Genomic DNA, 27,300 nt, shown 5'->3' with positions numbered 1-27,300 from the left:
CTTCTCGGAGTGACGGGAACGTGGGACCCCACATGCCTTCTCGGGGATGACGGGAACGTGGGACCCCACATACCTTCTCGGGGATGACGGGAACACGGGACCCCACATGCCTTCTCGGAGTGACGGGAATGTGGGACCCACATGCCTTCTCAGGGATGATGGGAACACGGGACCCCACATACCTTCTCGGGGATGATGGGAACGCGGGACCCCACATACCTTCTCGGGGATGACGGGAACACGGGACCCCACATGCCTTCTCGGGGTGACGGGAACACGGGACCCACATGCCTTCTCAGGGATGATGGGAACACGGGACCCACATACCTTCTCAGGGATGACGGGAACACGGGACCCCACATGCCTTCTCGGGGATGACGGGAACACGGGACCCCACATGCCTTCTCGGGGATGACGGGAACACGGGACCCCACATGCCTTCTCGTGGTGACGGGAACACGGGACCCCACATACCTTCTCGGGGATGACGGGAACACGGGACCCCACATGCCTTCTCGGGGTGATGGGAACACGGGACCCCACATACCTTCTCGGGGATGATGGGAACACGGGACCCCACATGCCTTCTCGGAGTGACGGGAACACGGGACCCACATACCTTCTCGGGGATGACGGGAACACGGGACCCCACATGCCTTCTCGGGGATGACGGGAACACGGGACCCACATGCCTTCTCGGAGTGACGGGAACACGGGACCCCACATACCTTCTCGGGGATGACGGGAACACGGGACCCACATACCTTCTCGGGGATGACGGGAACACGGGACCCACATGCCTTCTCGGAGTGACGGGAACACGGGACCCCACATACCTTCTCGGGGATGACGGGAACACGGGACCCACATACCTTCTCGGGGATGACGGGAACACGGGACCCCACATACCTTCTCGGGGATGACGGGAACACGGGACCCCACATACCTTCTCGGGGATGATGGGAACACGGGACCCCACATGCCTTCTCGGAGTGACGGGAACGCGGGACCCCACATGCCTTCTCGGAGTGACGGGAATGTGGGACCCACATACCTTCTCGGGGATGACGGGAACACGGGACCCCACATGCCTTCTCGGGGATGACGGGAACACGGGACCCCACATGCCTTCTCGGGGATGACGGGAACACGGGACCCCACATACCTTCTCGGGGATGACGGGAACACGGGACCCCACATACCTTCTCGGGGATGACGGGAACACGGGACCCCACATGCCTTCTCGGGGATGACGGGAACACGGGACCCCACATGCCTTCTCGGGGATGACGGGAACACGGGACCCCACATGCCTTCTCGGAGTGACGGGAACGTGGGACCCCACATGCCTTCTCGGGGATGACGGGAACGTGGGACCCCACATGCCTTCTCGGGGATGACGGGAACACGGGACCCCACATGCCTTCTTGGGGTGACGGGAACACGGGACCCGGGGTGATGACCCGCAGGCTGCCCAGGCCTTGGTCGCGCCTCGCCCGTGTGTGGCTTCCTGGATGGCATCTGGTGAGGACCTCGGCCTCCCGTCATGGCGCTTCTCTGGGGGAGGCTGGGACCTGCCTGCCACCGAGGGGAGGCCCAGGGGTGACCCGGCCACGGTGGGTTCTCCGCCAGGGGGCTGGAGAGCAAGGGTCCCGGGCCAGGGGGTCCCACGAGGAGGAGGAGGCGCGGCTGTGGGGGTGCCAGGACCGCGCTGAGGCCGGGGCGTCGCGGCGGGAACGGGGCGCATGTGGCGCGTTCCGGTGACCCGGGTGCCCCTGTCTTCCAGGCCGAGGACGATGATCCCGCCGGGGGAGTGCACGTACGCCGGCCGCAAGCGGAGGAGGCCCCTGCAGAAACGGTAACGTATCTGCTCCGCCTGTGCGGGTCACTTCGCCCCGGAAAAGGGGGCCCGGGGTCCGCCTGGAAACGCAGACGTAGGAACAGCGCGCGCGAGGCGGGCGGCGGGGGCGGGGGCCGGGCCGTGGGCCGTGGCGGCTTCCCAGGCTCTGCAGGCGAGACCGCCACCTGCTGGGACGGAGGGTGCGGCACAGTCGTGTGTGCGGGTGTGTGAGACTGTGTGTGAGACTGTGTGTGGGTGAATGCGTGGGTGTGAGACTGTGTGAGAGACTGCAGGTGTGTGTGGGTGTGTGAGACTGGGTGTGTGAGACTGCAGGTGTGTGCGGGTGTGTGAGACTGTGTGAGACTGTGGGTGAATGCGTGGGTGTGAGACTGAGAGACTGCAGGTGTGTGGGTGTGTGAGACTGGGTGTGTGAGACTGGGTGTGTGAGACTGCAGGTGTGTGTGGCTGTGTGAGACTATGGGTGTGTGAGACTGGGTGTGTGAGACTGCAGGTGTATGGGTGTGCGAGGCTGTGTGTGAGACGGTGTGTGACTGCATGGGTGTGACTGTGTGACAGACTGCAGGTGTGTGTGGGTGTGAGACTATGGGTGTGTGAGACTAGGTGTGTGAGACTGTGGGTGTGTGTATGGGTGTGTGAGGCTGTGAGACTGGGTGTGTGAGACTGCAGGTGTGTGTGGGTGTGAGACGGTGTGTGAGACTGGGTGTGTGAGACTGCGGGTGTGTGTATGGGTGTGTGAGGCTGTGTGTGAGACTGGGTGTGTGCAGGTGTGTGAGACTGCAGGTGTGTGACTGGGTGTGACTGGGTGTGTGACTGGGTGTGTGACTGCAGGTGTGTGACTGCAGGTGTGATGGGTGTGTGAGACTGTGTGTGACTGCAGGTGCGTGAGACTGTGGGTGAATGCGTGGGTGTGAGACTGAGAGACTGCAGGTGTGTGTGGGTGTGTGACTATGGGTGTGTGAGACTGGGTGTGTGAGACTGCAGGTGTGTATGGGTGTGTGAGGCTGTGTGTGAGACTTGGTGTGTGTGACTGTGTGTGGGTGAGACTGCGTGGGTGTGAGACTGACAGACTGCAGGTGTGTGTGGGTGTGACTGCGGGTGTATGTGTGTGTGAGACTTCAGGTGTGTGACTGGGTGTGACTGTGGGTGTGTGATGGTGTGTGTGACTGCAGGTGTGTGACTGCGGGTGTGACTGTATGGGTGTGTGAGACGGTGTGTGTGACTGGATGTGTGAGGCTGTGTGTGTGACTGGGTGTGTGAGACTGCAGGTGTGTGTATGGGTGTGCGAGGCTGTGTGTGACTCAGTGTGTGTGACTGTGTGTGTGGGTGAGACTGCGTGGGTGTGAGACTGACAGACTGCAGGTGTGTGTGGGTGTGACTGCGGGTGTATGTGTGTGTGAGACTGCAGGTGTGTGACTGTGGGTGTGACTGTGGGTGTGTGATGGTGTGTGTGTGACTGTGCAGGTGTGTGACTGCGGGTGTGACTGTATGGGTGTGTGAGACGGTGTGTGTGACTGCAGATGTGTGAGGCTGTGTGTGTGACTGGGTGTGTGAGACTGCAGGTGTGTGTGTGTGAGACTGCAGGTGTGTGACTGTGGGTGTGTGACTGGGTGTGTGTGACTGTGTGCAGGTGTGTGACTGTGAGTGTGACTGTACGGGTGTGTGAGACAGTGTGTGTGACTGTGTGCCGGTGTGAGAATCTGTGGGTGTGTGTGTGCGTGTGTGTGTGCAGGTGTTTGTGCGGGTGTGAGACTGAGTGTGAGACTGCAGGTGTGTGTGACTGCAGGTGTGTGAGTCTGACTATGAGTGTGTGACTGCGGGTGTGCGACTGCAGCTGTATATGACTGCGGTGTGTGGGACTGTGTGCAGGTGTGTGAGACGGTGTCGGTGTGTGTGAGACTGGGTGTCTGACTGGGTGTGTGTGGGTGTGAGGCTGTACAGGTGTGAGACAGTGTGACTGTGTGCGGGTGTGTGTGCAGGTGTGTGAGACTGTGGATGTGACTGCGAGTGTGTGTGGGTATGTGAGACTGGCTGTATGTGACTGCGGGTGTCTGTGACTGCAGGTGTGTGAGACGGTGCGGGTGTGTGTGACTGTGTGTGGGTGTGTGTGACTGTGTGCAGGTGTGTGTGACTGGGTGTGTGAGACTGCAGGTGTGTACAGGTGTGAGACTACGAGTGTGTGACTGCAGATGTGTGACTGTGTGTGGGTGTGTGAGACAGACTGCATGACTGTGATTGTGTGTGCAGGTGTGTGAGACTGCAGGTGTGTGTGGACTGGGTGTGTGAGATAGTGTATGTGACTGTGTGGGTGTGGGAGACTGTGCAGGTGAGACTGGTGTGTGACCGGTTGTGTGTGCGGGTGTGAGACCGTACAGGTGTGTGAGACTGCGGGTGTGTGACTGTGTGCAGGTGTGTGAGACTGGGTGTGTGTGGGTGTGTGAGACTGTGTCACACCCCCGTGTGACTGTGGGTGTATGACTGCAGTTGTGTGAGATGCAGGTGTGTGTGTGGGTGTGTGAGACTATGTGCAAGACTGGGTGTGTGTGACTGAGACTGGGTGTGAGACTGGGTGTGTGTGCAAGTGTGAGACAGACTGCAGGTGTGTGTGACTGTGAGATTGCAGGTGTGTGACTTCAGGTGAGACTGGGTGTGTGAGACTGTGACTGCAGGTGTATGTGAGACTGGGTGTGTGTGTGGGTGTGAGACTGTGAGACTGAAGGTGAGACTGGGTGTGTGTGTAGGTGTGTGTGTGGGTGTGAGATTATATGGGTGTGTGACTATGTGGGTGTGTGAGACTGAGACTGCGGGTGTGACTGCAAGTGTGTGAGACTGGGTGTGTGTGCATGGGTGTGGGACTGTGAGAGACTGTGCAGGTGTGTGTGGGTGTGTGAGACTATGGGTGTGTGACTGTGTAGGTGTGTGAGACTGCGGGTGTGTGAGCTGTCTGTGAGACTGCAGGTGTGTGCAGGCGTGAGACTATGGGTGTGTGACTGGGTGTGTGACACTGCAGGTGTGTGACTCTGCAAGTGTGTGAGACTGTGCAGGTGTGTGAGACTGGGTGTGACTGTGAGACTGCAGGTGTGTGCAGGCTTGAGACTACAGGTGTGTGACTGGGTGTGTGACAGACTGCAGATGTGTGACTGCAAGTGTGTGAGACTGCAGGTGTGTGTGGGTATGAGACAGAGACTGTACAGGTGTGTGTGTGGGTGTGACTATGGGTGTGTGAGACTGTGCAAGTGTGTGAGGCAGTGTGCAGGTGTGTGAGTGTGACTATGGGTGTGTGAGACTGTGCAAGTGTGTGAGGCAGTGTGCAGGTGTGTGAGACTGTGACTGGGTGTGACTGTGAGACTGCAGGTGTGTGAGACTGGGTGTGGGTACAGGTGTGAGGCTGTGTGAGACTGCGGGTGTGTGCAGTGTGTGCAGGTGAGACTGCATGTATGTGAGACTATGCAGGTGTGTGACTGAGACTGCAGGTTTGTGTGTGGTTGTGTGACTGCAGGTGTGTGTGAATGTGTGTGAGACTGCAGGTGTGTGACTACAGGTGTGTGAGCATGTGAGACTGGGTGTGTGTGTAAGGCTGTGTGTGTGAGACTGCAGGTGTGAGACATGCGTGTGTGGGTGTGTGCAAGTGTGTGACTGTGTGTGAGACTGTGACTGTGTAGGTGTGTGAGACTGTGAGATTGTGTGTGGGTGTGTGAGACTGGGTATGTGAGACTGTGGGTGTATGAGCCTGTGTGCGTGTGGGTGAGACTGTGCAGGTGTATGAGACTATGGGTGTGTGTGCAGGTGTGTGAGACTGGGTGTGTGTGAGACTGTGAGACTGCATGGAAGTGTGTGACTGGGTGTGAGACTGTGGGTGTGTGACTGTGTACAGGTGTGTGAGACTGCATGTGTGTGGGTGTGTGAGACTGTGTGGGTGTGTGAGACTGGGTGTGTGACTGGGTGTGAGACTGCATGCGGGTGTGTGAGACTGCATGTGGGTATGTGACTGTGAGACTGTATGCAGGTGTGTGAGATGTGTGTGCAGGTGAGATGGTGTGTGAGACTGTGTGCAGGTGTGTGTGACTGTGAGACTGTGCAGATGTGTGTGACTGGGCGACTGTGTGTGGGTGTGTGAGACTGCAGGTTTGTGAGGCTGTGCAAGTGTCAGACTATGGGTGTGTGACTGTGTGTGGGTGTGTGAAGTGTGTGTGACTGCAGGTGTGTGTGTGACTGTGCAGGTGTGTGTGTGACTGTGCAGGTGTGTGTGACTGTGCATGTGTGCACAGGTGTGTGACTGTGAGTGTCCTGGTGGTGTGGGTGTGTGTACAGGTGTGTGAGACTGAGTGTGTGTGCAGATGTGCAAAGCTGGGTGTGTATGTGTGTGAGGCTATGTGTGAGTGCTGGTGTCTGTAAGGCTGTGTGTATGGAGGGCTATGGGGGGCTGTGTGTGGGTGGGTGCTGTGTGTGAGGCTGTTTATGAGGCTGTGTGTGTGTGCATGCAGGTGTGTGTGAGGCTGTGGGGGCTGGGTGTGAGGCAGTGTGTATGTATGTGTATCATGTGTGTGAGGCTGTGTGCATGTGGGTGCATGCATGTGTGAGGCTCTGGGGGGCTGAGTGTGAGGCTGTGTGCATGTATGTGTGCGTATGTGAGGCTGTGTGGAGGGGCTGAGTGGGGAGGCTGTGCAGCAGTAAGGCTGTGGGGGGGTTGTATGTGTGGGAGCCTGTGCATGGGGGAGGTCGTGTGTGTCAGAAGATGTCCCCAGCTGTGTGTGTGTGTGTGTGTATGGTGTGTGAGGCTGTGTGTGAGGCTGTGGGGGGGCTTTGGGGGGAGACTGTGTGGGGGCTGTGTGTCAGATGATGTCCCCAGCTGTGTGTGTGGGCGAGGTGTGTGAGGCTGTGGGGGGGCGCTGTGTGTGGGGGTTGTGTGTGGGAGCTGTCAGATGTCCCCAGCTGTGTGTGTGTGTGAGGCTGTGTGTGTGAAACTATCAGATGTCCCTGGCTGTGTGTGGGGGGAGGTGTGTGTGTGATGCATGTATGAGGCTGTGTGTTTGAGGCTTTTGTGTGTGGTGTGTGTGTGAGGCTGTGTGTGTGGTATGTGTGTGAGGGTGTGTGTGTAGTGTGTGTGTGAGGCTGTGTGGTGTGCGTGTGAGGCTGTGTGTGTGTGGTGTGTGTGAGGGTGTGTGTAGTGTGTGTGAGGTTGTGTGTGTGTGAGGGTGTGTGTGTAGTGCGTGTGTGAGGCTGTGTGTGTCAGATGATAACCCTGGCTGTGTGTGTGTATGTGTGGGGTGTGTGTGTGCATGAGGCTGTGTGTGTGGTGTGTGAGGCTGTGTATAGTGTGTGTGTAAGGCTGCATGTGTTGGATAATGTTCCTGGTTGTGTGTGTGTGTGAAGCTGAGTGTGTGTGAGGTTGTGTGTATATGGCGTGTGTGTGTGTGTGTGGTGTGTGTAGGGTGTGTATGTGAGGCAGTGTGTGTTATGATGTTCCCGGCTGCTGGGGCTGTTGGATTCTGTGCAAATTCACAGCAACGCCTCACTGCCGTTACCTGCTGTGATGCTGATGTTGGGCCCCTGATGGGTCAAATGCTGGGCCTTAGTGTGTGGTCATAGTGCCTACAAGCACTGTAGGGTCAAGGTTAGGGTCAGGGTTAGGGTCGGGGTCAGGGTTAGGGTCGGGGTCAGGGTTAGAGTCAGGCTCAGGGTTAGGGTTAGGGTCAGGGTCAGGGTTAGGGTTAGGGTCAGGGTCAGGGTCAGGGTTAGGGTCAGGGTCAGGGTTAGAGTTAGGGTCAGGGTCAGGTTTAGGGTTAGGGTTAGGGTCAGGGTTAGAGTCAGGCTCAGGGTTAGGGTCAGGGTCAGGGTCAGGGTTAGGGTCAGGGTCAGGGTCAGGGTTAGGGTCAGGGTTAGGGTCAGGCTCAGGGTTAGGGTTAGGGTCAGGGTTAGGGTTAGGGTTAGGGTCGGGGTTAGAGTCAGGCTCAGGGTTAGGGTTAGGGTCAGGGTTAGGGTTAGGGTTAGGGTTAGGGTCAGGGTTAGGGTTAGGGTCAGGGTCAGGGTCAGGGTTCGGAGGGTTAGGGTTAGGGTTAGGGTTAGGGTCAGGGTCAGGGTTCGGAGGGTTAGGGTTAGGGTTAGGGTCACCGTCAGGGTTCGGAGGATTTGGGGCTAGGAAATGGGGAGATAAGGCCTCCCTTGGGAAGGAAGGGTTAGGGTTAGGGTCAGGGTTCGGAGGATTTGGTGCTGGGAAATGGGGAGATAAGGCCTCCCTTGGGTTAGGGTTAGGGTTAGGGCTAGGATCAGGGTCAGGGTTAGGGTTAGGGTTAGGGTCAGGTCAGGGTCAGAGTTCGGAGGTTTTAGGGCTGGGAAATGGAGAGATAAGGGTTAAGGTTAGGGTTAGGATTAGGGTAAGGGTTAGGGTCAGGTTTCGGATGATTTGGGGTTAAGGGTTAGGGTTAGGGTTGGGGTCAGGGTCAGGTTTCGGAGGAATTAGACCTGGGAAATGGAGAGATAAGGGTTAAGGTTAGGGTTAGGATATGGGTAAGGGTTAGGGTCAGGTTTCGGATGATTTGGGGTTAAGGTTAGGGTTAGGGTTAGGGTTTGGAGGATGTGGGGCTGGGAAATGGGCCTCCCTTGGGAAGGAAGGGTTTGTTTATTGTTTACATCCTGTTTAGGTGTCTTGTTTTGGTGAACAGTAAGTGAGAGATCCCTTGTCCCACAGGGAGACCTTACCTTGTCCCTCGCACACTCTGTGCATTGAACACCAGCATGCAGCAGGCTCACTGCCCAGGCGGCTGCTGGCCCAGCGGTGAGCACAGGCGCAACACCACACCTGGGGCCGTGCCCACAGCTGAGGCTGGACGAGGGCTCAGGAGGAGCCCAGCACAGCCCAGAACTGACGAGCTCTAGGGTAGACAGTAGTAGATGCAGATGCTGCGATTCGCATATAAATGATGGAAAAAAATACCGTATGTGCACACGCACTCGTTTATTCATAAAATGTCTCCTGAGGGGGTCACAGAAAACTGAAAGTCAGCTGCCTCTGGGCAGGGAGGCAGCCTGAAGACACTTTCTTCTGAGTTTTGAACCAGGCGAGCATTCAACTGGCCATTCAAAACACCAGTACATAAAATGCAAAGGCCCCAAAACTCCTTTCTAGGCCTTTGCAGTGGAATAAGAACAAGAAAAGCAGGACATTTAGTTCTGATTCTTCCCCAGACTGCCCCGCCGTGGGGACTGCATTTGCAGCTGTGTGGCAACGCTATTTTCTGTCTTTACGAACTGTGACAAATACACAATTCTCTCACCTATACAAATCTCTCAAGTGCACAGACAGGAGCATGTACGTCTCATGGCCCACTCCTGGAGGAAGAACCAGCTATAGAAGCTTCTCAGCCCTTCCCGGCCCCCAGCATGCACCTCGCACCATCATCCCTGGCCCCTAGAGATGGCCGCCCTTCACCTGCACACCTCAGCCTCACCCTGTATAAAGCTCAGTCCTCCTTGGTTGCTAGAAGAACCCACTGTGCACACAGCATCAGCCAGGGCGCTTCCACATCCCCCCACATGACTTGGGGACCTGGGTGAATGCTGAACACGCGGAAGCTCATGTGGCTTGCTGAGCGTGAGTCCTAAGCCCTTTATCTCTACCTCAAGGGTCTCATATCTTCTTCCAGGGTCCACGAAACGGAAATGCGTTGTTAGCTTGCAAGAAGTCAAATCGAATCCCCTACACTCATTTATTGGGAGGATGAAAACCTAGGCGTGGAATTGCTCAGACAACGCGCAGGTGTTTGTCATTTAAATAGTTGTTCCCAGACCTCCCAGCATAAAGGTTAAGGTCTGAGTCCCTTGTCAGCGCCTCCTCCCACGCCCCAGCATGTAGTGCATTTCAGATACTGGTAATTTGCATTCTTGTGCCATAAGTGAGGTTTAAGAGCAATTTACGTCTCATCTTCTGTGAACTGTGCTTACAGCTTTTGCTTTTTCTACTGGATTGTTTATGTGTTGTGCCTCTTGATTTCTAAGAGGTTGGAAACTGGGGAAATTAGTGTTTGAAAGGGTTTCAAATGCTTTACCCCACTTTTGATTTTACATATAACGTTCCTTGCTGTGCAGAAAAAATATCGTATTTGTATGAAGCCAAATTTGTCAATCTTGACTTTTGTGGCTAATCTGACATCATGATTAGGAAGCGCTCCTCTGCTTCAAGTTTATAGGAGAATATTCACATTAGTTCTTCAAATACATCCCTTAAATTATACGCACTTCTGCTCGAAGCCTTTCAGCGTGTAAGGAAAAAAGAAGACCCGTTGTGATCTGAGCGGCAGTGAGAGGCGGTGAGCGACTTAAATAGCCATGCAGTGTTCTCACACTGACACATGTGCCCACCGCCGCATACGCCCAGCAGGGCGATGGAGGCTGCGTGTCCGTGTGTGGGTGTCTCTGGAAGGCTGCGTGTCTTTCTCCTAGAGGCGCTGCTCGGCACATGCTGGGCTCCTGGGCATTTACTGAACATCAAAACAGTGTTTTGGCCTGTAGTTTCCCAGCGTGTTTTGAGTTGGGGGAACCCACCCTGTAGCCCCTCCACTCTGGCCATCCCAGCTGTGGCCCCTGATGCCCCTGAGGGTCATGTCCAGTGCTCTGCTCTGGCTGGCTCTTCTGTGGTGATGGGGGATGGCTCTGTGTGTGCCCCAAATTTCACCTGGAAGGGGTGGCTGGTAAAGGCTGTGGATGGTGCCATTGGAGGTGGAGTCGGTCTAGAACCTGCTCCTGAGAGGCCCCCACAAACACTGAGTGCAGGGGGCAGCTGATGTGGAGGAAACTGGGCGGCCGGCTGGACGGCCCTCCCCTTGGTGGTGCCCTTGACTCCTGCTCAGCCTCGGTATCCCTGGGGTGACACGGGTGATCCTGAATCCACAGTGCTCTTCCGGGAGTGAATGCCCTGTGCCATTGGCAACCTGTTTGATGCTCCTCGTCTTCTGGGATCCCCAGAGTTTTCCACAGGGACAGTGCCTTCGGCTCATGACACTGTGGAAACCATGGGAATGCCTGTTTTTGGGATATAATTGAAGCACACGTATTTCAGTTGAACTGCACACTGAAGGTGTACCATTGGGTCCGTTCTGACATTTGTGTACCCCAGGGAAACCGTCACCAAACTCCAGACACTGCACAAGCTTCTTGGTGGCCCCTCATAATTCCTCCCTTTAGCTCTGCCCCTGGCAACCTCTGATCTGCTTCCTGTCACTGTAGGTGGTTTGCCTGTCCTGGCATTTTGTGCAGATGGAATCACATAGCGTTTTGTGGTCTGTGTGCGTTTGGCATAAAGGTCCTGGGATTCATCCGTGTTTCTAGCATCAGCCATTTGTTCCTTTTTATTGCTGTGAACTGTTCTGCTGTATGGACAGACCAAACCTGCTTATTTACCCGTGGGCAGAAGTTCAGGTTGTTCTCCATCTTGGACTACTACAAATACAGCCACCATGAACATTTTCGTACAAGTCTGTATGTTTTTGTGTCCCTTGGATAAAGGAGTGCAGCGAGTTGCTGGGTGACTCTAGGGGTGCAGTTTCTGGGTGACTGTTTAAGTTAGCGCTGGTAACTGTTTTCCAAGACAGTCGTGCCATTTCCCACTCCCCGAAACTCCCAGTCTCTCTGCGCCTCCACTGGGGTCTGCTGTGCTCAACAGGTTCTTGGTGTTTGAGTGTCCTCATGTGTTGGTGGTTACCTCCTCAGGGTTTTAATGTGCATTTCCCTAGTGACGACAGGTGTTGGGAGTACCCTATGTTCTTCTTCACCATCCACGAATCTTCTCTGGTGGTGTCTGTTTAAATAATTGGCCGTGTTCTGATTGGCTTCTTTAATCTTATTATTGAGTTGTAAGAGTTCTTTACATATTCTGGATATAAACCCTTGTGAATATTTTCTTCCAGTCTAAGGCTTATCTTTTTCATATTCTTACTATTGACTTTCAAAAGACATTTGAAAACCTTTTGATGAAGACCAGTTTGTGAGCTTTTTGTCTCTTTGTGTTCTAAGAGTCCTGTGACTACCCCAAGGTCTGAAGGACTTTTGCATGTTTTCTTCTAAAGTTTTACAGTAGGTTGAACCACCTTGATGTCTACACTCCTTTTTGAGTTAATTTTTGGGTATCACATGAGGGTTGAGCTGGCGTCCATTTTTTTCATGGGTATACAGTTGACCCTGCACCATTTATTGGCAAGATTTTCCTTTCCCTATTGAATTGCCTTAGTATCTTATGAAGACCCAAGAAAACCCAGTGTGTCTATTTCTAAACTCACACCATTCTTTTCTATTCACGTTTATTTCTATGTTTTCTCTAATAACCAAATCATCTTTAATGTTGTAGCTTTAGAGAGGGCCGAAACTCAGTACGGTAAGTCCCCGGCAGTGCCCTCCTCTTTAATCTATTCTACGTCCTTTGTATTTCCATGTAAAGTTTAGAATCAGCTTGTCAGTTTCTGTAGAAATTCCCGTTGGGGTTTTAATTAGGATTACACTGACTCTATAGATGAGTTTTGGGGAGAATTACCATCTCAACAATATTGAATCATTCAGTCCAAGAACATGGTGTATCCTTCTGCGTATTTAGGTCTTTCAGTTTTTCTCAGCTCTGGTTTGGGTGTGTTTTGTTACGTTTGTTCGGAGGCATTGCATATTTTGGGGCCTCTCTTTCTGACTGAGCTGGCTTGGGGCTTCTCCCACACCAGTTTCTGTGCTGACAGCACTGGTGAATCCTCCTGGAGTCTCCTCTGCCCTGGAGTGAACTGGAGCTTCTCCTGCATGGTTCTGGACCTCGTGGTTCTGTCCATGATCAGGGCTTCTGGACCTCGTGGTTCCATCCGTGATCAGGGATTCTGGACCTCGTGGTTCCATCCGTGATCAGTGTCATTGAACTGTCCACTTTTAAATGGTTAGTTTTGTGTCATGTGGATTATATATCAACTAAAAAAAATAGCTCTGGGTTTGGCGCCGTCGGGCTGCTCTGGGGCTGGCATGTGGCGGAGGTCGTTAGACAATGAGAAATGGAGTTTGTGCCGCGGGGTTCCTGACAGAACATTGTTTCACATTACAACGTGCACGGTCAGCTCACTCATAAGTGCAAACACTGTAGAAAAATAAGGGATTTCTTGACAAAAGAGACCCAAACCCCTGGAAACAACAGGCTCACTCCTGTATGTGCCCAGGTCCCAGGAGGGAAGTCAGGCGGCCTCCTTCCTGTGGTCCTTCCGGTAACTCGCCCCTCCTCAGTCTCCCCACGCAGCCTCAGTGGACTCCACACTGGCTACCATCTTTTATTTTCGGATGAATGTGTGTGGAAATGGTATCTAGAATGAGATGTCATTTGATGTGGTGTCTGTGCAATGATGGTTAGATGGGTCAGCCACAGGGGACGGTCACTGTGAGGTTAAAAGGGTCAGCTATAGAAGACAGTCACTGTGAGGTTAAATGGGTCATACGTAGGGGGCGGACACTCTGAGGTTAAACGGGTCAGCCACAGGGGACGGTCACTGTGATGTTAAAAGGGTCATCTGTAGAGGACAGTCACTGTGAGGTTAAATGGGTCATACGTAGGGGGCGGACACTCTGAGGTTAAACGGGTCAGCCACAGGGGACGGTCACTGTGAGGTTAAACGGGTCAGCTATAGAAGACAGTCACTGTGAGGTTAAATGGGTCATACGTAGGGGGCGGACACTCTGAGGTTAAACGGGTCAGCCACAGGGGACGGTCACTGTGATGTTAAAAGGGTCATCTGTAGAGGATGGTCACTGTTGGATAAATGGGTCATACATAGGGGGCGGACACTCTGAGGTTAAATGGGTCAGCCACAGGGGACGGTCACTGTGATGTTAAAAGGGTCATCTGTAGAGGACAGTCACTGTGAGGTTAAATGGGTCATACGTAGGGGGCGGACACTCTGAGGTTAAACGGGTCAGCCACAGGGGACGGTCACTGTGATGTTAAAAGGGTCATCTGTAGAGGATGGTCACTGTTGGATAAATGGGTCATACATAGGGGGCGGACACTCTGAGGTTAAATGGGTCAGCCACAGGGGACGGTCACTGTGATGTTAAAAGGGTCATCTGTAGAGGACAGTCACTGTGAGGTTAAATGGGTCATACGTAGGGGGCGGACACTCTGAGGTTAAACGGGTCAGCCACAGGGGACGGTCACTGTGATGTTAAAAGGGTCATCTGTAGAGGATGGTCACTGTTGGATAAATGGGTCATACATAGGGGGCGGACACTCTGAGGTTAAATGGGTCAGCCACAGGGGACGGTCACTGTGATGTTAAAAGGGTCATCTGTAGAGGATGGTCACTGTTGGATAAATGGGTCATACATAGGGGGCGGACACTCTGAGGTTAAATGGGTCATACGTAGGGGGCGGACACTCTGAGGTTAAATGGGTCAGCCACAGGGGACGGTCACTGTGATGTTAAAAGGGTCATCTGTAGAGGACAGTCACTGTTGGATAAATGGGTCATACGTAGGGGGCGGACACTCTGAGGTTAAACGGGTCAGCCACAGGGGACGGTCACTGTGATGTTAAAAGGGTCATCTGTAGAGGACAGTCACTGTGAGGTTAAATGGGTCATACGTAGGGGGCGGACACTCTGAGGTTAAACGGGTCAGCCACAGGGGATGGTCACTGTGATGTTAAAAGGGTCATCTGTAGAGGATGGACACTGTTGGATAAATGGGTCAGCTGTAGAAGATGGTCACTCTGAGGTTAAATGGGTCAGCTGTAGAAGATGGTCACTGTGAGGTTAAATGGGTCAACTGTAGGGAGCAGTCACTCTGAGGTTAAATGGGTCACCCGTAGGGGACGGTCACTCTGAGGTTAAATGGGTCACCCGTAGGGGACGGTCACTGTGAGGTTAAATAGATCAGTCATAGAGGATGGTCACTCTGAGGTGAGAGGGTCACGTCAAGCTCCTGTCATTTTAATGTAGATTGGGTGACTGGGGTCAGCGCCCTCCCTCTCTGGGCTCCGTGGCTTGGGAGCCCCACAGGATGGTCCCTTTTTGTGGGTAAAGCAGGCCTGCCGTGGCTTATTAGGAGAGTGAGTGACGGCCCTCACTGTCCCTTTGCGGGGCCCCAGAGTGGTAGGCACCGAGTCTCTTTTGCCCTGGGGGAGGGGCCCTGAGTATTCTCCCTTCAGCCCCAGCATTTAGAGGAGAAACTGAAGCTCCGACCGGCCTTGGGGGCCTCAAGGCACAGGCCTGGCAGCTGCACGGCCCAACAGATGCCAGGAGGACCTTTTCATGGTTCCTGGAATATGTGAGACTTTGTTAAGACATGAGGAGTCCCCTAAGGATCTGAACGAAGGTGGTGTTCTCGCCACTCACTCTTGCCCCACTGGCCTGCGGCTGGTGTCCTCCTCCCTCTTTGGGGAACCAGAGTGGAGCCCTGGAACTTGCCATCCCACAGCTGGTGGCCGTGCCCTCTCCATGCTCTGAGCTGCTGGTCTCACTCTGGTGTGCTCCTCTCTCTGCATCCCCTCCAGATACCAAGCTGTACTTCCCTGCTGTGTGCTGTGGGGTTTAGTGTGTAGGTCTTGAGGCGTGGGTGAGCTGTACTTCCCTGGCGTGTGCTGTGGGTTTTAGTGTGTAGGTCTTGAGGCGTGGGTGAGCTGTACTTCCCTGGTGTGTGCTGTGGGGTTTAGTGTGTAGGTCTTGAGGTGTGGGTGAGCTGTACTTCCCTGCTGTGTGCTGTGGGTTTTAGTGTGTAGGTCTTGAGGTGTGGGTGACCTGTACTTCCCTGGTGTGTGCTGTGGGTTTTAGTGTGTAGGTCTTGAGGTGTAGGTGACCTGTACTTCCCTGGTGTGTGCTGTGGGTTTTAGTGTGTAGGTCTTGAGGCGTGAGTGAGCTGTACTTCCCTGGTGTGTGCTGTGGGGTTTAGTGTGTAGGTCTTGAGGTGTGGGTGAGCTGTACTTCCCTGGTGTGTGCTGTGGGTTTTAGTGTGTAGGTCTTGAGGCGTGGGTGAGCTGTACTTCCCTGGTGTGTGCTGTGGGTTTTAGTGTGTAGGTCTTGAGGCGTGGGTGAGCTGTACTTCCCTGGTGTGTGCTGTAAGTTTTAGTGTGTAGGTCTTGAGGTGTGGGTGAGCTGTACTCCCCTGGTGTGTGCTGTGGGTTTTAGTGTGTAGGTCTTGAGGCGTGGGTGAGCTGTACTTCCCTGGTGTGTGCTGTGGGTTTTAGTGTGTAGGTCTTGAGGCGTGGGTGAGCTGTACTTCCCTGGTGTGTGCTGTGGGTTTTAGTGTGTAGGTCTTGAGGTGTGGGTGAGCTGTACTTCCCTTGTGTGTGCTGTGGGTTTTAGTGTGTATGTCTTCAGACATGGGTGAGCTGTACTTCCCTGGTGTGTGCTGTGGGTTTTAGTGTGTAGGTCTTGAGGCGTGAGTGAGCTGTACTTCCTTTGTGTGTGCTGTGGGTTTTAGTGTGTATGTCTTCAGACATGGGTGAGCTGTACTTCCCTGGTGTGTGCTGTGGGTTTTAGTGTGTAGGTCTTGAGGTGTAGGTGACCTGTACTTCCCTGGTGTGTGCTGTGGGTTTTAGTGTGTAGGTCTTGAGGCGTGGGTGAGCTGTACTTCCCTGGTGTGTGCTGTGGGTTTTAATGTGTAGGTCTTGAGGCCTGGGTGAGCTGTACTTCCCTGGTGTGTGCTGTGGGTTTTAGTGTGTATGTCTTCAGACATGGGTGAGCTGTACTTCCCTGGGGTGTGCTGTGGGTTTTAGTGTGTATGTCTTCAGACATGGGTGAGCTGTACTTCGCTGGCGTGTGCTGTGGGTTTTAGTGTGTAGGTCTTGAGGCGTGGGTGAGCTGTACTTCCCTGGTGTGTGCTGTGGGTTTTAGTGTGTATGTCTTCAGACATGGGTGAGCTGTACTTCCCTGGCGTGTGCTGTGGGTTTTAGTGTGTATGTCTTCAGACGTGGGTGAGCTGTACTTCCCTGGTGTGTGCTGTGGGTTTTAGTGTGTATGTCTTCAGACATGGGTGAGCTGTACTTCCCTGGCGTGTGCTGTGGGTTTTAGTGTGTATGTCTTCAGACGTGGGTGAGCTGTACTTCCCTGGTGTGTGCTGTGGGTTTTAGTGTGTAGGTCTTGAGGCGTGAGTGAGCTGTACTTCCCTTGTGTGTGCTGTGGGTTTTAGTGTGTATGTCTTCAGACATGGGTGAGCTGTACTTCCCTGGTGTGTGCTGTGGGTTTTAGTGTGTAGGTCTTGAGGTGTAGGTGACCTGTACTTCCCTGGTGTGTGCTGTGGGTTTTAGTGTGTAGGTCTTGAGGCGTGGGTGAGCTGTACTTCCCTGGTGTGTGCTGTGGGTTTTAATGTGTAGGTCTTGAGGCCTGGGTGAGCTGTACTTCCCTGGTGTGTGCTGTGGGTTTTAGTGTGTATGTCTTCAGACATGGGTGAGCTGTACTTCCCTGGGGTGTGCTGTGGGTTTTAGTGTGTATGTCTTCAGACATGGGTGAGCTGTACTTCCCTGGTATGTGCTGTGGGTTTTAGTGTGTATGTCTTCAGACATGGGTGAGCTGTACTTCCCTGGGGTGTGCTGTGGGTTTTAGTGTGTATGTCTTCAGACATGGGTGAGCTGTACTTCGCTGGCGTGTGCTGTAGGTTTTAGTGTGTAGGTCTTGAGGCGTGGGTGAGCTGTACTTCCCTGGTGTGTGCTGTGGGTTTTAGTGTGTATGTCTTCAGACATGGGTGAGCTGTACTTCCCTGGCGTGTGCTGTGGGTTTTAGTGTGTATGTCTTCAGACATGGGTGAGCTGTACTTCCCTGGCCTGTGCTGTGGGTTTTAGTGTGTATGTCTTCAGACGTGGGTGAGCTGTACTTCCCTGGTGTGTGCTGTGGGTTTTAGTGTGTATGTCTTCAGACATGGGTGAGCTGTACTTCCCTGGCGTGTGCTGTGGGTTTTAGTGTGTATGTCTTCAGACGTGGGTGAGCTGTACTTCCCTGGTGTGTGCTGTGGGTTTTAGTGTGTAGGTCTTCAGGCATGGGTGAGCTGTACTTCCCTGGTGTGTGCTGTGGGTTTTAGTGTGTATGTCTTCAGGCATGGGTGAGCTGTACTTCCCTGGTGTGTGCTGTGGGTTTTAGTGTGTAGGTCTTGAGGCGTGAGTGAGCTGTACTTCCCTTGTGTGTGCTGTGGGTTTTAGTGTGTATGTCTTCAGACGTGGGTGAGCTGTACTTCCCTGGTGTGTGCTGTGGGTTTTAGTGTGTATGTCTTCAGACATGGGTGAGCTGTACTTCCCTGGTGTGTGCTGTGGGTTTTATTGTGTAGGTCTTGAGGCCTGGGTGAGCTGTATTTCCCTGGTGTGTGCTGTGGGTTTTAGTGTGTAGGTCTTGAGGCCTGGGTGAGCTGTACTTCCCTTGTGTGTGCTGTGGTTTTTAGTGTGTATGTCTTCAGACATGGGTGAGCTGTACTTCCCTGGTGTGTGCTATGGGTTTTATTGTGTAGGTCTTGAGGCCTGGGTGAGCTGTACTTCGCTGGCATGTGCTGTGGGTTTTAGTGTGTATGTCTTGAGGCATGGGTGAGCTGTACTTTGCTGGTGTGTGCTGTGGGTTTTAGTGTCTATGTCTTGAGGTGTGGGTGAGCTCTAGGCATCTTCCCACCTTTTGTCCTGGGGGCAGCTTAGATGCTCCTAGTAAGGTGACTGCAGAGTACAGTTCTGCTGGAGAAGCCCATCTGACCCAGGCCATTTCCCCACAGGAGGCCTGCCTTGGGGGTGGAGAAGTCCAACCCCTCCAAGCGGCACCGGGACCGCCTCAACGCTGAGTTGGACCACCTGGCCAGCCTGCTGCCCTTCCCACCTGACATCATCTCCAAGCTGGACAAGCTTTCTGTCTTGCGCCTCAGTGTCAGTTACCTCCGGGTGAAGAGCTTCTTCCAAGGTAGGAGTCTCAGCTGTGCCCACCTGTTCACCTGAGTCAGGCTATGTCTCCTCTGAGTCCAGCTGGGTCTCCACAGGGTCCTCCTGTGGCCTGCGTGGCCTGGTGAGTGTGTCTACTGGGCTGCACCATGTGCACTCCCGTCTTCCCCTGTTGCCCCCGGACTCACTTGGAGACTTGGCCCCTGGTTGGGAGCTGGCAGGGCTGTGGGTTTTCCCTGGGGCCGGGTCTGGCCCTGGCTGTCTTTGACACTCTCAAGGTGGGGCCTCAGCCCCCTTTGCTGGGATGGGCCAGTTTGCACCTCTGGTTCTGGGTTCACTGAAGCTGCCCAGCTCCTGTGGGAGGGGCTAGGGCTGTTCCTCCCACTGCCGGGCCTCACTGGGGCTTCCCCACAGCCCCCAGCTCCAGGGAATGGGGGTCAGCTTGGTGGATGAGCAGGGCTGGGTATGGTCAGGAGGCTGAGGTAGGACTCAGGGGCTGCCCTGGGGTGATGGGCGCCTCCCCTGCCTGTGCCAGGCCCTCCCCAGACGTAACTGCTGAGTCTGCCCTCCGTGGGGAGGGGCTTCCAGGGCTCCTGCATCTCTGGTGGGGCCTCCCCAGGCGTGTGCCCTGCCTGTCCTTGGAAGTGTGGCGTTTCGTTAGATTTCCAGTTATTGCTGCCCTGGGAGCTGGGATCTCTTCAGAGAACTCGAGGTGTAGACCGTGGGGCCTTTGTGTTGCAGGAGGGTGGGAGAGAAGCTGCTTCCAGCTTCTGTGATGGGTGACATGCCCACATGTAGTTTGATTGCCCCACTTTTAGAATTAAAAACCTGTCATCAGCAGCACGTGGCAGTTGTGCCCGGCACCCCATCTTCTGAGTTCTGAGTCAGGGTGGGGACCTCCTCTCGGGGAGGGTGTCTGTCTCGGCATGCGAGAGGTTCTCAGTGGCCAGGCCTCTGTAGGCCCCTGCATACCCTCAGACACCCCCAGGGAAGGATGTGGCCCATGGGCTACGGGAGGGAAAGCCATGGTGACCTCAGCATAATGCGCCGTGTCCTGCCAGTGCCGGCCCCACGCTGAGGGTCTTCCCAGAGTCCTGGCGGCCCCAGCCCCGGTGAAATCAAATCCCACAAAATGTTAACAGAGCTTCTCTGAGTGATGAGGTCACAGCAAGTTTTAGTTTTACATTCCAGGTTTTCTAATTTTATGCTGAAAATATTAATTTCATATTTATCTTCATCCCCAGCCTGGGCCTCTGGTGCCCAGGGCCACTGGGTGGTGTTGGACTCAGTTTACCTGCGAGACCTGGGGTTTGCTATGTGTGCACGATGGTGGCTTTTCCACGAGGATTAAGATGTGGTGCAGTTGGTGTGGTCTGGCGTGGTGGGGTGGGCACCAGCATGGAATCGAGGGCAGGCTCCCAGGTTTGCCTTCTGGGACACGCTTTTCAAGGCTGGGGCGCTGGGGCTTGGCAGCCCCTGTGTCTGGACAGCACAGGAAGGGCTGGGGCAGCCGGCAGGGAGGCTTCGCCCCGAGCTGAAGACCTGGTGTGTCTGTCATCCTCCCACTGACACAGCACAGCCTCACCTTCTGGCTGGGAGGTGGGAGGAGAGGCCAGGTCATTTCCGTCTGCGCAGGTCCCACTGTGCCCAGCCAGGCCGGGGCTCAGCCTCAGAAAGTCTTTGATGCTGATGTTTCCAGCAAGTTTGGACGCCTGGGTCCTCGGAACCTGCCAGCGAGTGGAAGCTTCCCATCCTGCCGGCCACCCCAAGCCTGGGTGATGGCACTGGATGGCCGTCCTGTGCAGGGCCCCGCATGTCTCTTACTGCCCTGCTGGGAGGCGCCCACCTCTGCTATAGCTGCAGGGACTCTCAGGAGGCCACTGGCTTATGAGAGTGCTGCACCTTTCCCAGTCAGTCAGGGAACACAATCAACTTCTTGATTTTTCTTTTTTGCTTTTTTTAAAAATTTTGAGACAGAGTCTTGTTCTGTTGCCCAGGCTGAGTGCAATGGCATGATCTTGGCTCACTGCAACCTCCATCTTCCAGGTTCAAGCAATTCTCCTGCCCCAGCCTCCCAAGTAGCTGGGATTACAGGCATGAGCCACCACCCCTGGCCAACTTCTTGATTTTGCTACCAAGGATTGTGAATTTTGTGATCCCCTTCAGGCTGTACATGTTAGAGGAAATTGTAAAAGCCTTCCTGAAGTCATTTCCACTGTGTAATTAGAAACAAGTCGGGCTATAAAAGTTGGATCTTAAACTATGCCTCTTGACTTAGAGATGGGTAAGCTAATTTCATTAAGGCTGCCATCAAAAGTTGCCTTTGGGAAGCATATGAACCAGGAACTTTCACCTCAAAGGGTGATGATGGCCTGAGCATTTGCTTGTGATGTGAATGTTTTCCTTCGTGGATTTCTGGAATGCAGTGGGTTTATTTTATTTTTGTTTGCGGACTGGCACTTCAAATTATAAGACCCTCTGCTTCTACCCTTCTCCTGGGCGACTGTTAAGGTGGGCATTTTCTGCTCTTTGCCATTCCCTATTCACACCAGGGGAAGTCAGGCACAGAAGAGGGAGGGAGGGAGGTGGTGCAGAGGAGACAGTCGTGCTGCCATCTTGAGAGTACCCTCTGGCCTCCTGTTGTGGGCAGGGAGGGGAGCTGGGCCCCTTTGAGGCTCAGTCCTGGTCACAGCCTGGGATGTGGGACCCTAACACTGGCTGGGAAGGGTCCAGAAGCCCCGCCTCGGTGGCTGAAGCCCAGCTGTGGGTCAGGGCTGGAAGGGTCCAGAAGCCCCGCCTTGGTGGCTGAAGCCCAGCTGTGGGTCAGGCCACCCTCCCAGAGCTCCCTGGGGGTGCCTGTGTTTCCCAGGACCCCTGCAGTCAATGGCTAAGAGTGCCCAGCAGTGGAGACCCTCAGGCATGGAGTGTACCCAAGCCTGGCACACAGCTGTGTCCACCTCCATGCATGGGGGCGGGAGCGCTGGCGGGGCACGGAGGTGCGCGTTCTTGTTGCTGTGGAGACAGGTGCGGAGTAGAACAGTCCCAGCGGCACAGCCTCTTTCCGAAAGCCTGGGGATTCTCCCATCAGGATGACTCTGCTCCCTGCTCCTCCGGCTCATCACCCACAGCGGCATCGAGGGCCCTCTTGTTGCTTTGTGTCCGCCGTGCTCCACTGCACACCTGTGTCCATCCTGGCTCCAAAACCCACCTGGGCTGAACGGGCACATCCGCTTCACCCTACATGGGTGGGCAAGAACGGAGGCCCCACAGCGCCACCAGGGCTCCTGGGATCTGGAGCTCCGGAATCCATGTTTGCTAAGAAGTCAAAAGTTCCGTGCTCCCTGAGACCGTGAGTGATCGTGTAAACCCAGGCCTGAAGCTGCATGTCCTTAAGCCAAATCGTGCTGATTTTCAGCTTCCACCGAAGATCTCTTTTCCCTGATGATTATGGACTGGATGTTTGTCTCGCCCCTTCGCACATTCCTACAGTGAAACCCTAGTTCCCAGTGTCGCTGTATTTGCAAATGGGCCTCTCAGGAAGAAGTTAAGGTTAAAGAACGTTGTGAGGGTGTGGCCCGGTCTGATAGGACCTGTGTTCTTCAGAAGGAGACAGAAGAGAACCGTCTCTCACCCTGTGCCAAGCACGCCCCAAAGAAAGGCCGTGACACACGGAGAAGGCGGCTGCCTGCAAGCCGCAAAGGCGACCCTCGCCAGAGCCAAATCAGCTGCATCCTGACGCCGGGCGTTGAGTTCCACAACTGTGGGGAAACCGAGTCCTGCTGTTGAAGCCCCCAGGCTGTGGTGTAAGCAGCCCACACAGAGAAGTGGGGTGCCCTGCACTACATGCCACATACCTAAGAATGTGGAGGCGGCTTGGAGCTGGCTGGCGGGTGGCAGCTGGAGGAGTTTTGAGGCGTGCACTAGAAAGAGCCCCGATGGCTGTGAAGCGTTGTTGGTAGAACTGTGGGTGTTAAAGGCATTGTTGGTGGGGGCTCTGGGAGAAAAGGGTCGTAGGGACAGCAGCTGTGGTCGTGGAGAACGCACGCACCCCATGAACAGAATGCTGGTGGAAGCGGGAGCATGAAAGCTGACCCTGGTGAGGAACGTGCCCGTGGAAATGTGAGGAAAGTGATTCTTGTTAAAAATGGCAAGGACTTTGTGGAAAGTGGAACTCGAGTGATGAAATGGGATGTTTTGCTGGGGAGATTTCTAAGCAAAGTGCTGAAATGCTTGCCTCTCCCTACTGCGTACAGTGAAAGAGAGGTACACGGAAGGAACTGTCAGGAGAAAAGGAACCAGACCTTGCAGATTTGGAGAATTCTCAGTCTACCCACATTGCAGAAAGTGAGAAAAATGTTCTGGACAGAACACTCTGCATGCAGCAGAATGACCCTTTGACAGGGAGACTGGCGGGAACCAGGAGTCCAACCCGGAAGCCTCCTCAGCAGAGGCCAGGAGTGGGGACGGGACCAGCTTCCAGAGACACCGTCAGCTCGGCCTCAGGAGAACAGGATGGGAGGTAGCCCTCTCTAGCAGCCAGCATGCTTCATCTTTCCAGAAAGGGGAGAGTGTGACTGGGAGTGACCCAGAGGTCATGGGTTGCCACTCCCAGGCCCAGGGCAGGGCTGCCTCCTCCTGGATTTCCAAGGGTGGGGCCACTGCAGAGCTGGGGGTGAGGCAGGGCCTGTGGGGAGAGCCAAAGAGGAGTGTCCCCGAGCCTCAGGTGTCAGGGTCTTGCCTTGCCAGCTGTGTGATGGGACCCATCTCCTGTCTCTCCCTTCTGTGTTATGCCTTTCACCACAGAGTTCCATCCTGTGCGTCTTCACCGCTGTGTTTTAGAAGCACGGGGCTGGTCCGGCTTCACAGGGTCTTGGCTGGAGAGCAATTCTGCCTTAGGAGAAACTGTCTGGAGTCTTACCCACTTCTGATTTAGTTAAATGAACTTTGGCTTCAGGCTTTGCAGTTGATGCTGGAATGGGTTAAGACTTTCAGGGCTCTTGGGATGGAATTAATGTATTTTGCATGTGAGGACATAAATTTTGGAGGCTAGGACTGAATGTTATAAACTGAATGTTTATGTTCCCTAAAACTCATATGTCAAAGCCCTAGCCTGTAGTTTGGCTGTATCTGGAGAAGGGGCCTAAGGAAGTTAAGTTTAAGGCCAAACGAGGTCGTAAGGGCAGAGCTCTGATCTGACGGGATTAGCACATGGATAAGAAGAGACACTGGAGGGCTGACTGTGTCCACTAGCACAGCAGGAAGTCCATGTGACGATTCGGTGGGAAGGCGGCTGTCTGCAAGCCCTCACCTGAAACGGAATGTGGCAGCACCTTGATCATGGGCTTCTAGTTTCCAGAACTGCAAGAAAGTAACTTTCTGTAGTTCAAATCATTTTGTCATAGCAGCCCTGGGGACTAAGGCAAGCTCGCATGGCAGGGCCACAGGTCTGGGATCGACTTTTCTCGTCCTGCGGTGGCCATGGGCACATGTGGCTCGTGTGGCTTCCAGCTCTCCAGGCTGTGCTCCAACTTTCTCCCTCGCCCCCTTCCTCTCCATCACTGGTGCTTTCTGGAAGACGGCTTCCCCTTGGGGAGAGTTTCCTGCAAAGACTCACACGTTTAAAATAATTTAGGATATTTCTCTGTACTTGAGAGCCAGGAGAGGATGAGAGCTGGTCCTGTCCTGATGTTGTGAGGCCATGCCTGACGCTGCCCTGAGGCCCTCAGGAATGGTTTCTCAAGCACTGTACTAGTCGTATGGCAAGATTGCCCTTATTTTATAAGCTGATTTTACTTTTCCTACCTCTTTTAAATGCTTCTGAAAGATGAACCTGGCCAAGAAGAGCAGGGGCTCATTCACTCACTCGTTCCTGGTGCTTGAGTTTACTCCTGAAGGAAGGGTTGAGAGAAGACAGCTTTGATTCCTCATGTCTGCCCCAGCAAATGTCCTTTGTGGACTGATTCTCCTCCTGTGCTCAGAAGAAACTGGGATAATCTCAGCACTTTTCTGGTCCCTTCTAGGTAATTCGGTGTCTTCCACTAATGTGGCCCAAGCAGGCTGGGCTTGGTGATTAGTATAGGTCCAGCAAAACAGTCAAAACTCTACATGTCTTCCTGTGAACCTCTCCTTAACCTCACCTGGTGCTGTGGCAGGTGGGAGGCTGGGTGTCAGGCTGCTGCCCCATGGGTCCTCCCCAGCTGGTAGCTATGGCTTCTGACCCTCCAGGGTGGGAGGAGCAAGAAGGGTAAGAGGTAAGGACAGGAGAGGTTCTGTATGGCTGACAGGGCAGAGAGCTGGCTCATGAGGCTGGCAGGGAATCCTGGGGCCTCCTGGGGCATTCCCAAGGTCTCCTGAGTGACCACCCTACCCTGGGGTGTCTCTGCCACAATTGGCCAACACAGGCAGTACATCCTCTCCAGCTGGTCCTTTACACTGACTTCCTTAGCCCAGATGGCCATAGTACCTCTAGCCTCTTGCCACGGTCTGCCCTCACATCTCCAGGAACTGACCTAAGACATCCCAGGCCAGTGTTCAGGCAGTATGACCCCACCTGGCCCACAGGAAATGTGCCACTTTGATCCACTGGGTTAGGGTTATTTCCACATACAGCCTGGCTGCCTTTTGCCCTTTAGATTTCTTGAGAGTAACAGGGACACCAGCTGTCAGTACCCCCAACCAGCCTCAGGAGGCACCCACAAGGCACCTTGCAGGCCTTGTGAAACGTCTCTTGGAATGGAATGAGAAGGCTGCCCAAGCCCCTCATGGTGCTGGTGGGGTGGGGAGAGCACAGCCCCCTCCCCCAAAGAAGCCCTCCTATCAGCCTTGAACTTATCACATCTTCAACACCTCCTCTACCTAGGTCACCCAGAATTTCATATGGGAACAATTGGCACTTCTTGTCTTGGGGCCTCAGATAAAATTCAGACTGGAAAATTCCGTATTAACATCCTGTCTAATGCAAGTGAAAAAAGAGCTGCCATGGTCCTTGCTTCCTGGCATTTAGAGTCTAGTGGGAGAATATCTGCTACTTAATTCAGTCTCTTCCATTTCCAGTATGTAACTGAGTCATCCTTCTCCTGATAACAGGCAAAACTTTAAGAGAAGATATTTTAAGCCTTTAAAAATACATTTATGTGCTGGTAGGAAATTAGGGAATACTCAGAGACCGAAAACTAAGTGAAGCTGAGAATCCAGAGATCACTTTATTAAAGGTAATTATTAAATATATACTTCATGCAGAAGGAAGAGAATTCCAGGTGGACGATTTGAGATGCAAGAGGGAGTGAAGGACAAGAAGGTGGTGACTATAGGGGTGAATCAAATAATAATGAGGATATAAGAATTTAAAAAAGAGAAATAAGTGTATAGTCATAATGTCATATAAATTTGAAGAAGGTAACTTGAGTTAAAAAGTTCTAACTTTGGAGGATGGTTATCTAATATATAATAAAATCCTCAGGATAATTTCAAACTAATGGAAACAAAAAAGAACGGGAAAATGTAATCAATCAAAAGGAAAAGACAAGAAAGGGAAGGGAAAGAAGAAACACAAAAGAGGTGGAACAAAAGTCCAAATATATCAGTACCTACAATAAATGTAAATGGAAGAAACATAATTAAAAGATAAAGATTATTAAAGTGGATTACTATATGCTGTTTACAGAAAACACATGCACACTCTAAGGGTACAGAAAGAATGAAAGTAAATGGATGAGAAAGGGCATGCTGGGGAAATATAAACTGAAAGAAATATGATGAATCTATATTAATGTAAAAAAATTGATTTTGTGGGGAAAAAGCATCACTAGAGATAGAGAAAATCACTACACGATGATTAAACAATTCATTTCATCAAGCAGATAATATAATTTTGAATTTTGATGCTTCCAGTAACATAATTTCAGAATCAATAAAGCAAATATTGACATAACTATAAGGAAGAATATATAAAGTCATTATCAGAGAGGACTATTTTAAATACTGTAACTCAGTATTTTAAAGAAGAAGTAAACAAAAGCCAATAAAGGTTATAGAATATTTGAAAAATGTTTTTTAAAAAAGTTAATCTAGTGGACATACATAAAGCACTATACCCCCAAACTACAAAATTTGCATCTGTTCAAAGTCCACATGGAACTTATAAATATATGGAAACCTTATTGGCCAATAAAGTGAGTCTCTGTACATTTCAAAAGACAAAATAATGAAGAATTTATGATGGGACCTCAATGCAAATAAACTAGAAATCTATAATAACAATCTAATTTGAAAACCCTTATATTTGGAAATAAATAAACACACTTATAAATAACTCATAGGTCAAAGATGAAAACATGATGTAATTTAAAAATATTTAAAATGTGTGGGATGTAGCCAAAGCAATACTTATAAATAAGTGTTTATGTATAAAAGAAGAAAGGCTAAATGTTAATGAGCTAAGCATTCAGTTAAGTAGTTCTGATAAAGAATAATAAAAAGAGAGTCAAATAAAGAAAATAATAAAAGAAGATATTGATGAAATAGAAAGAAACATACAATCGAATTCTTTTAAATGATAAACTTTACAAAGATTGGCTGACACTGATCAAGA

General features: G+C 52.8%; 1 protein-coding gene across 3 annotated transcripts in view; it reads left to right on the top strand.

The window, feature by feature from the left end:
* AHRR (aryl hydrocarbon receptor repressor) overlaps window positions 1-27,300 on the top strand; it is a 122,242-nt gene that overhangs the window by 28,728 nt on the left and 66,214 nt on the right. For all 3 annotated transcript variants that reach the window (XM_054252363.2, XM_035291868.3, XM_054252366.2), the window contains exons 2-3: window positions 1,787-1,858; window positions 18,551-18,732. In XM_054252363.2, the coding sequence (XP_054108338.2) occupies window positions 1,787-1,858; window positions 18,551-18,732 (254 nt within the window). The remainder of the gene's footprint in view (window positions 1-1,786; window positions 1,859-18,550; window positions 18,733-27,300) is intronic.

The sequence above is a fragment of the Callithrix jacchus genome, chromosome 2, assembly GCF_049354715.1.
Source record: "Callithrix jacchus isolate 240 chromosome 2, calJac240_pri, whole genome shotgun sequence".
In the NCBI taxonomy this organism is placed as follows: domain Eukaryota; kingdom Metazoa; phylum Chordata; class Mammalia; order Primates; family Cebidae; genus Callithrix; species Callithrix jacchus.
The sequence above is the reverse complement of the archived record's forward strand: the minus strand, read 5'-3'. Positions and strand labels throughout refer to the sequence as shown.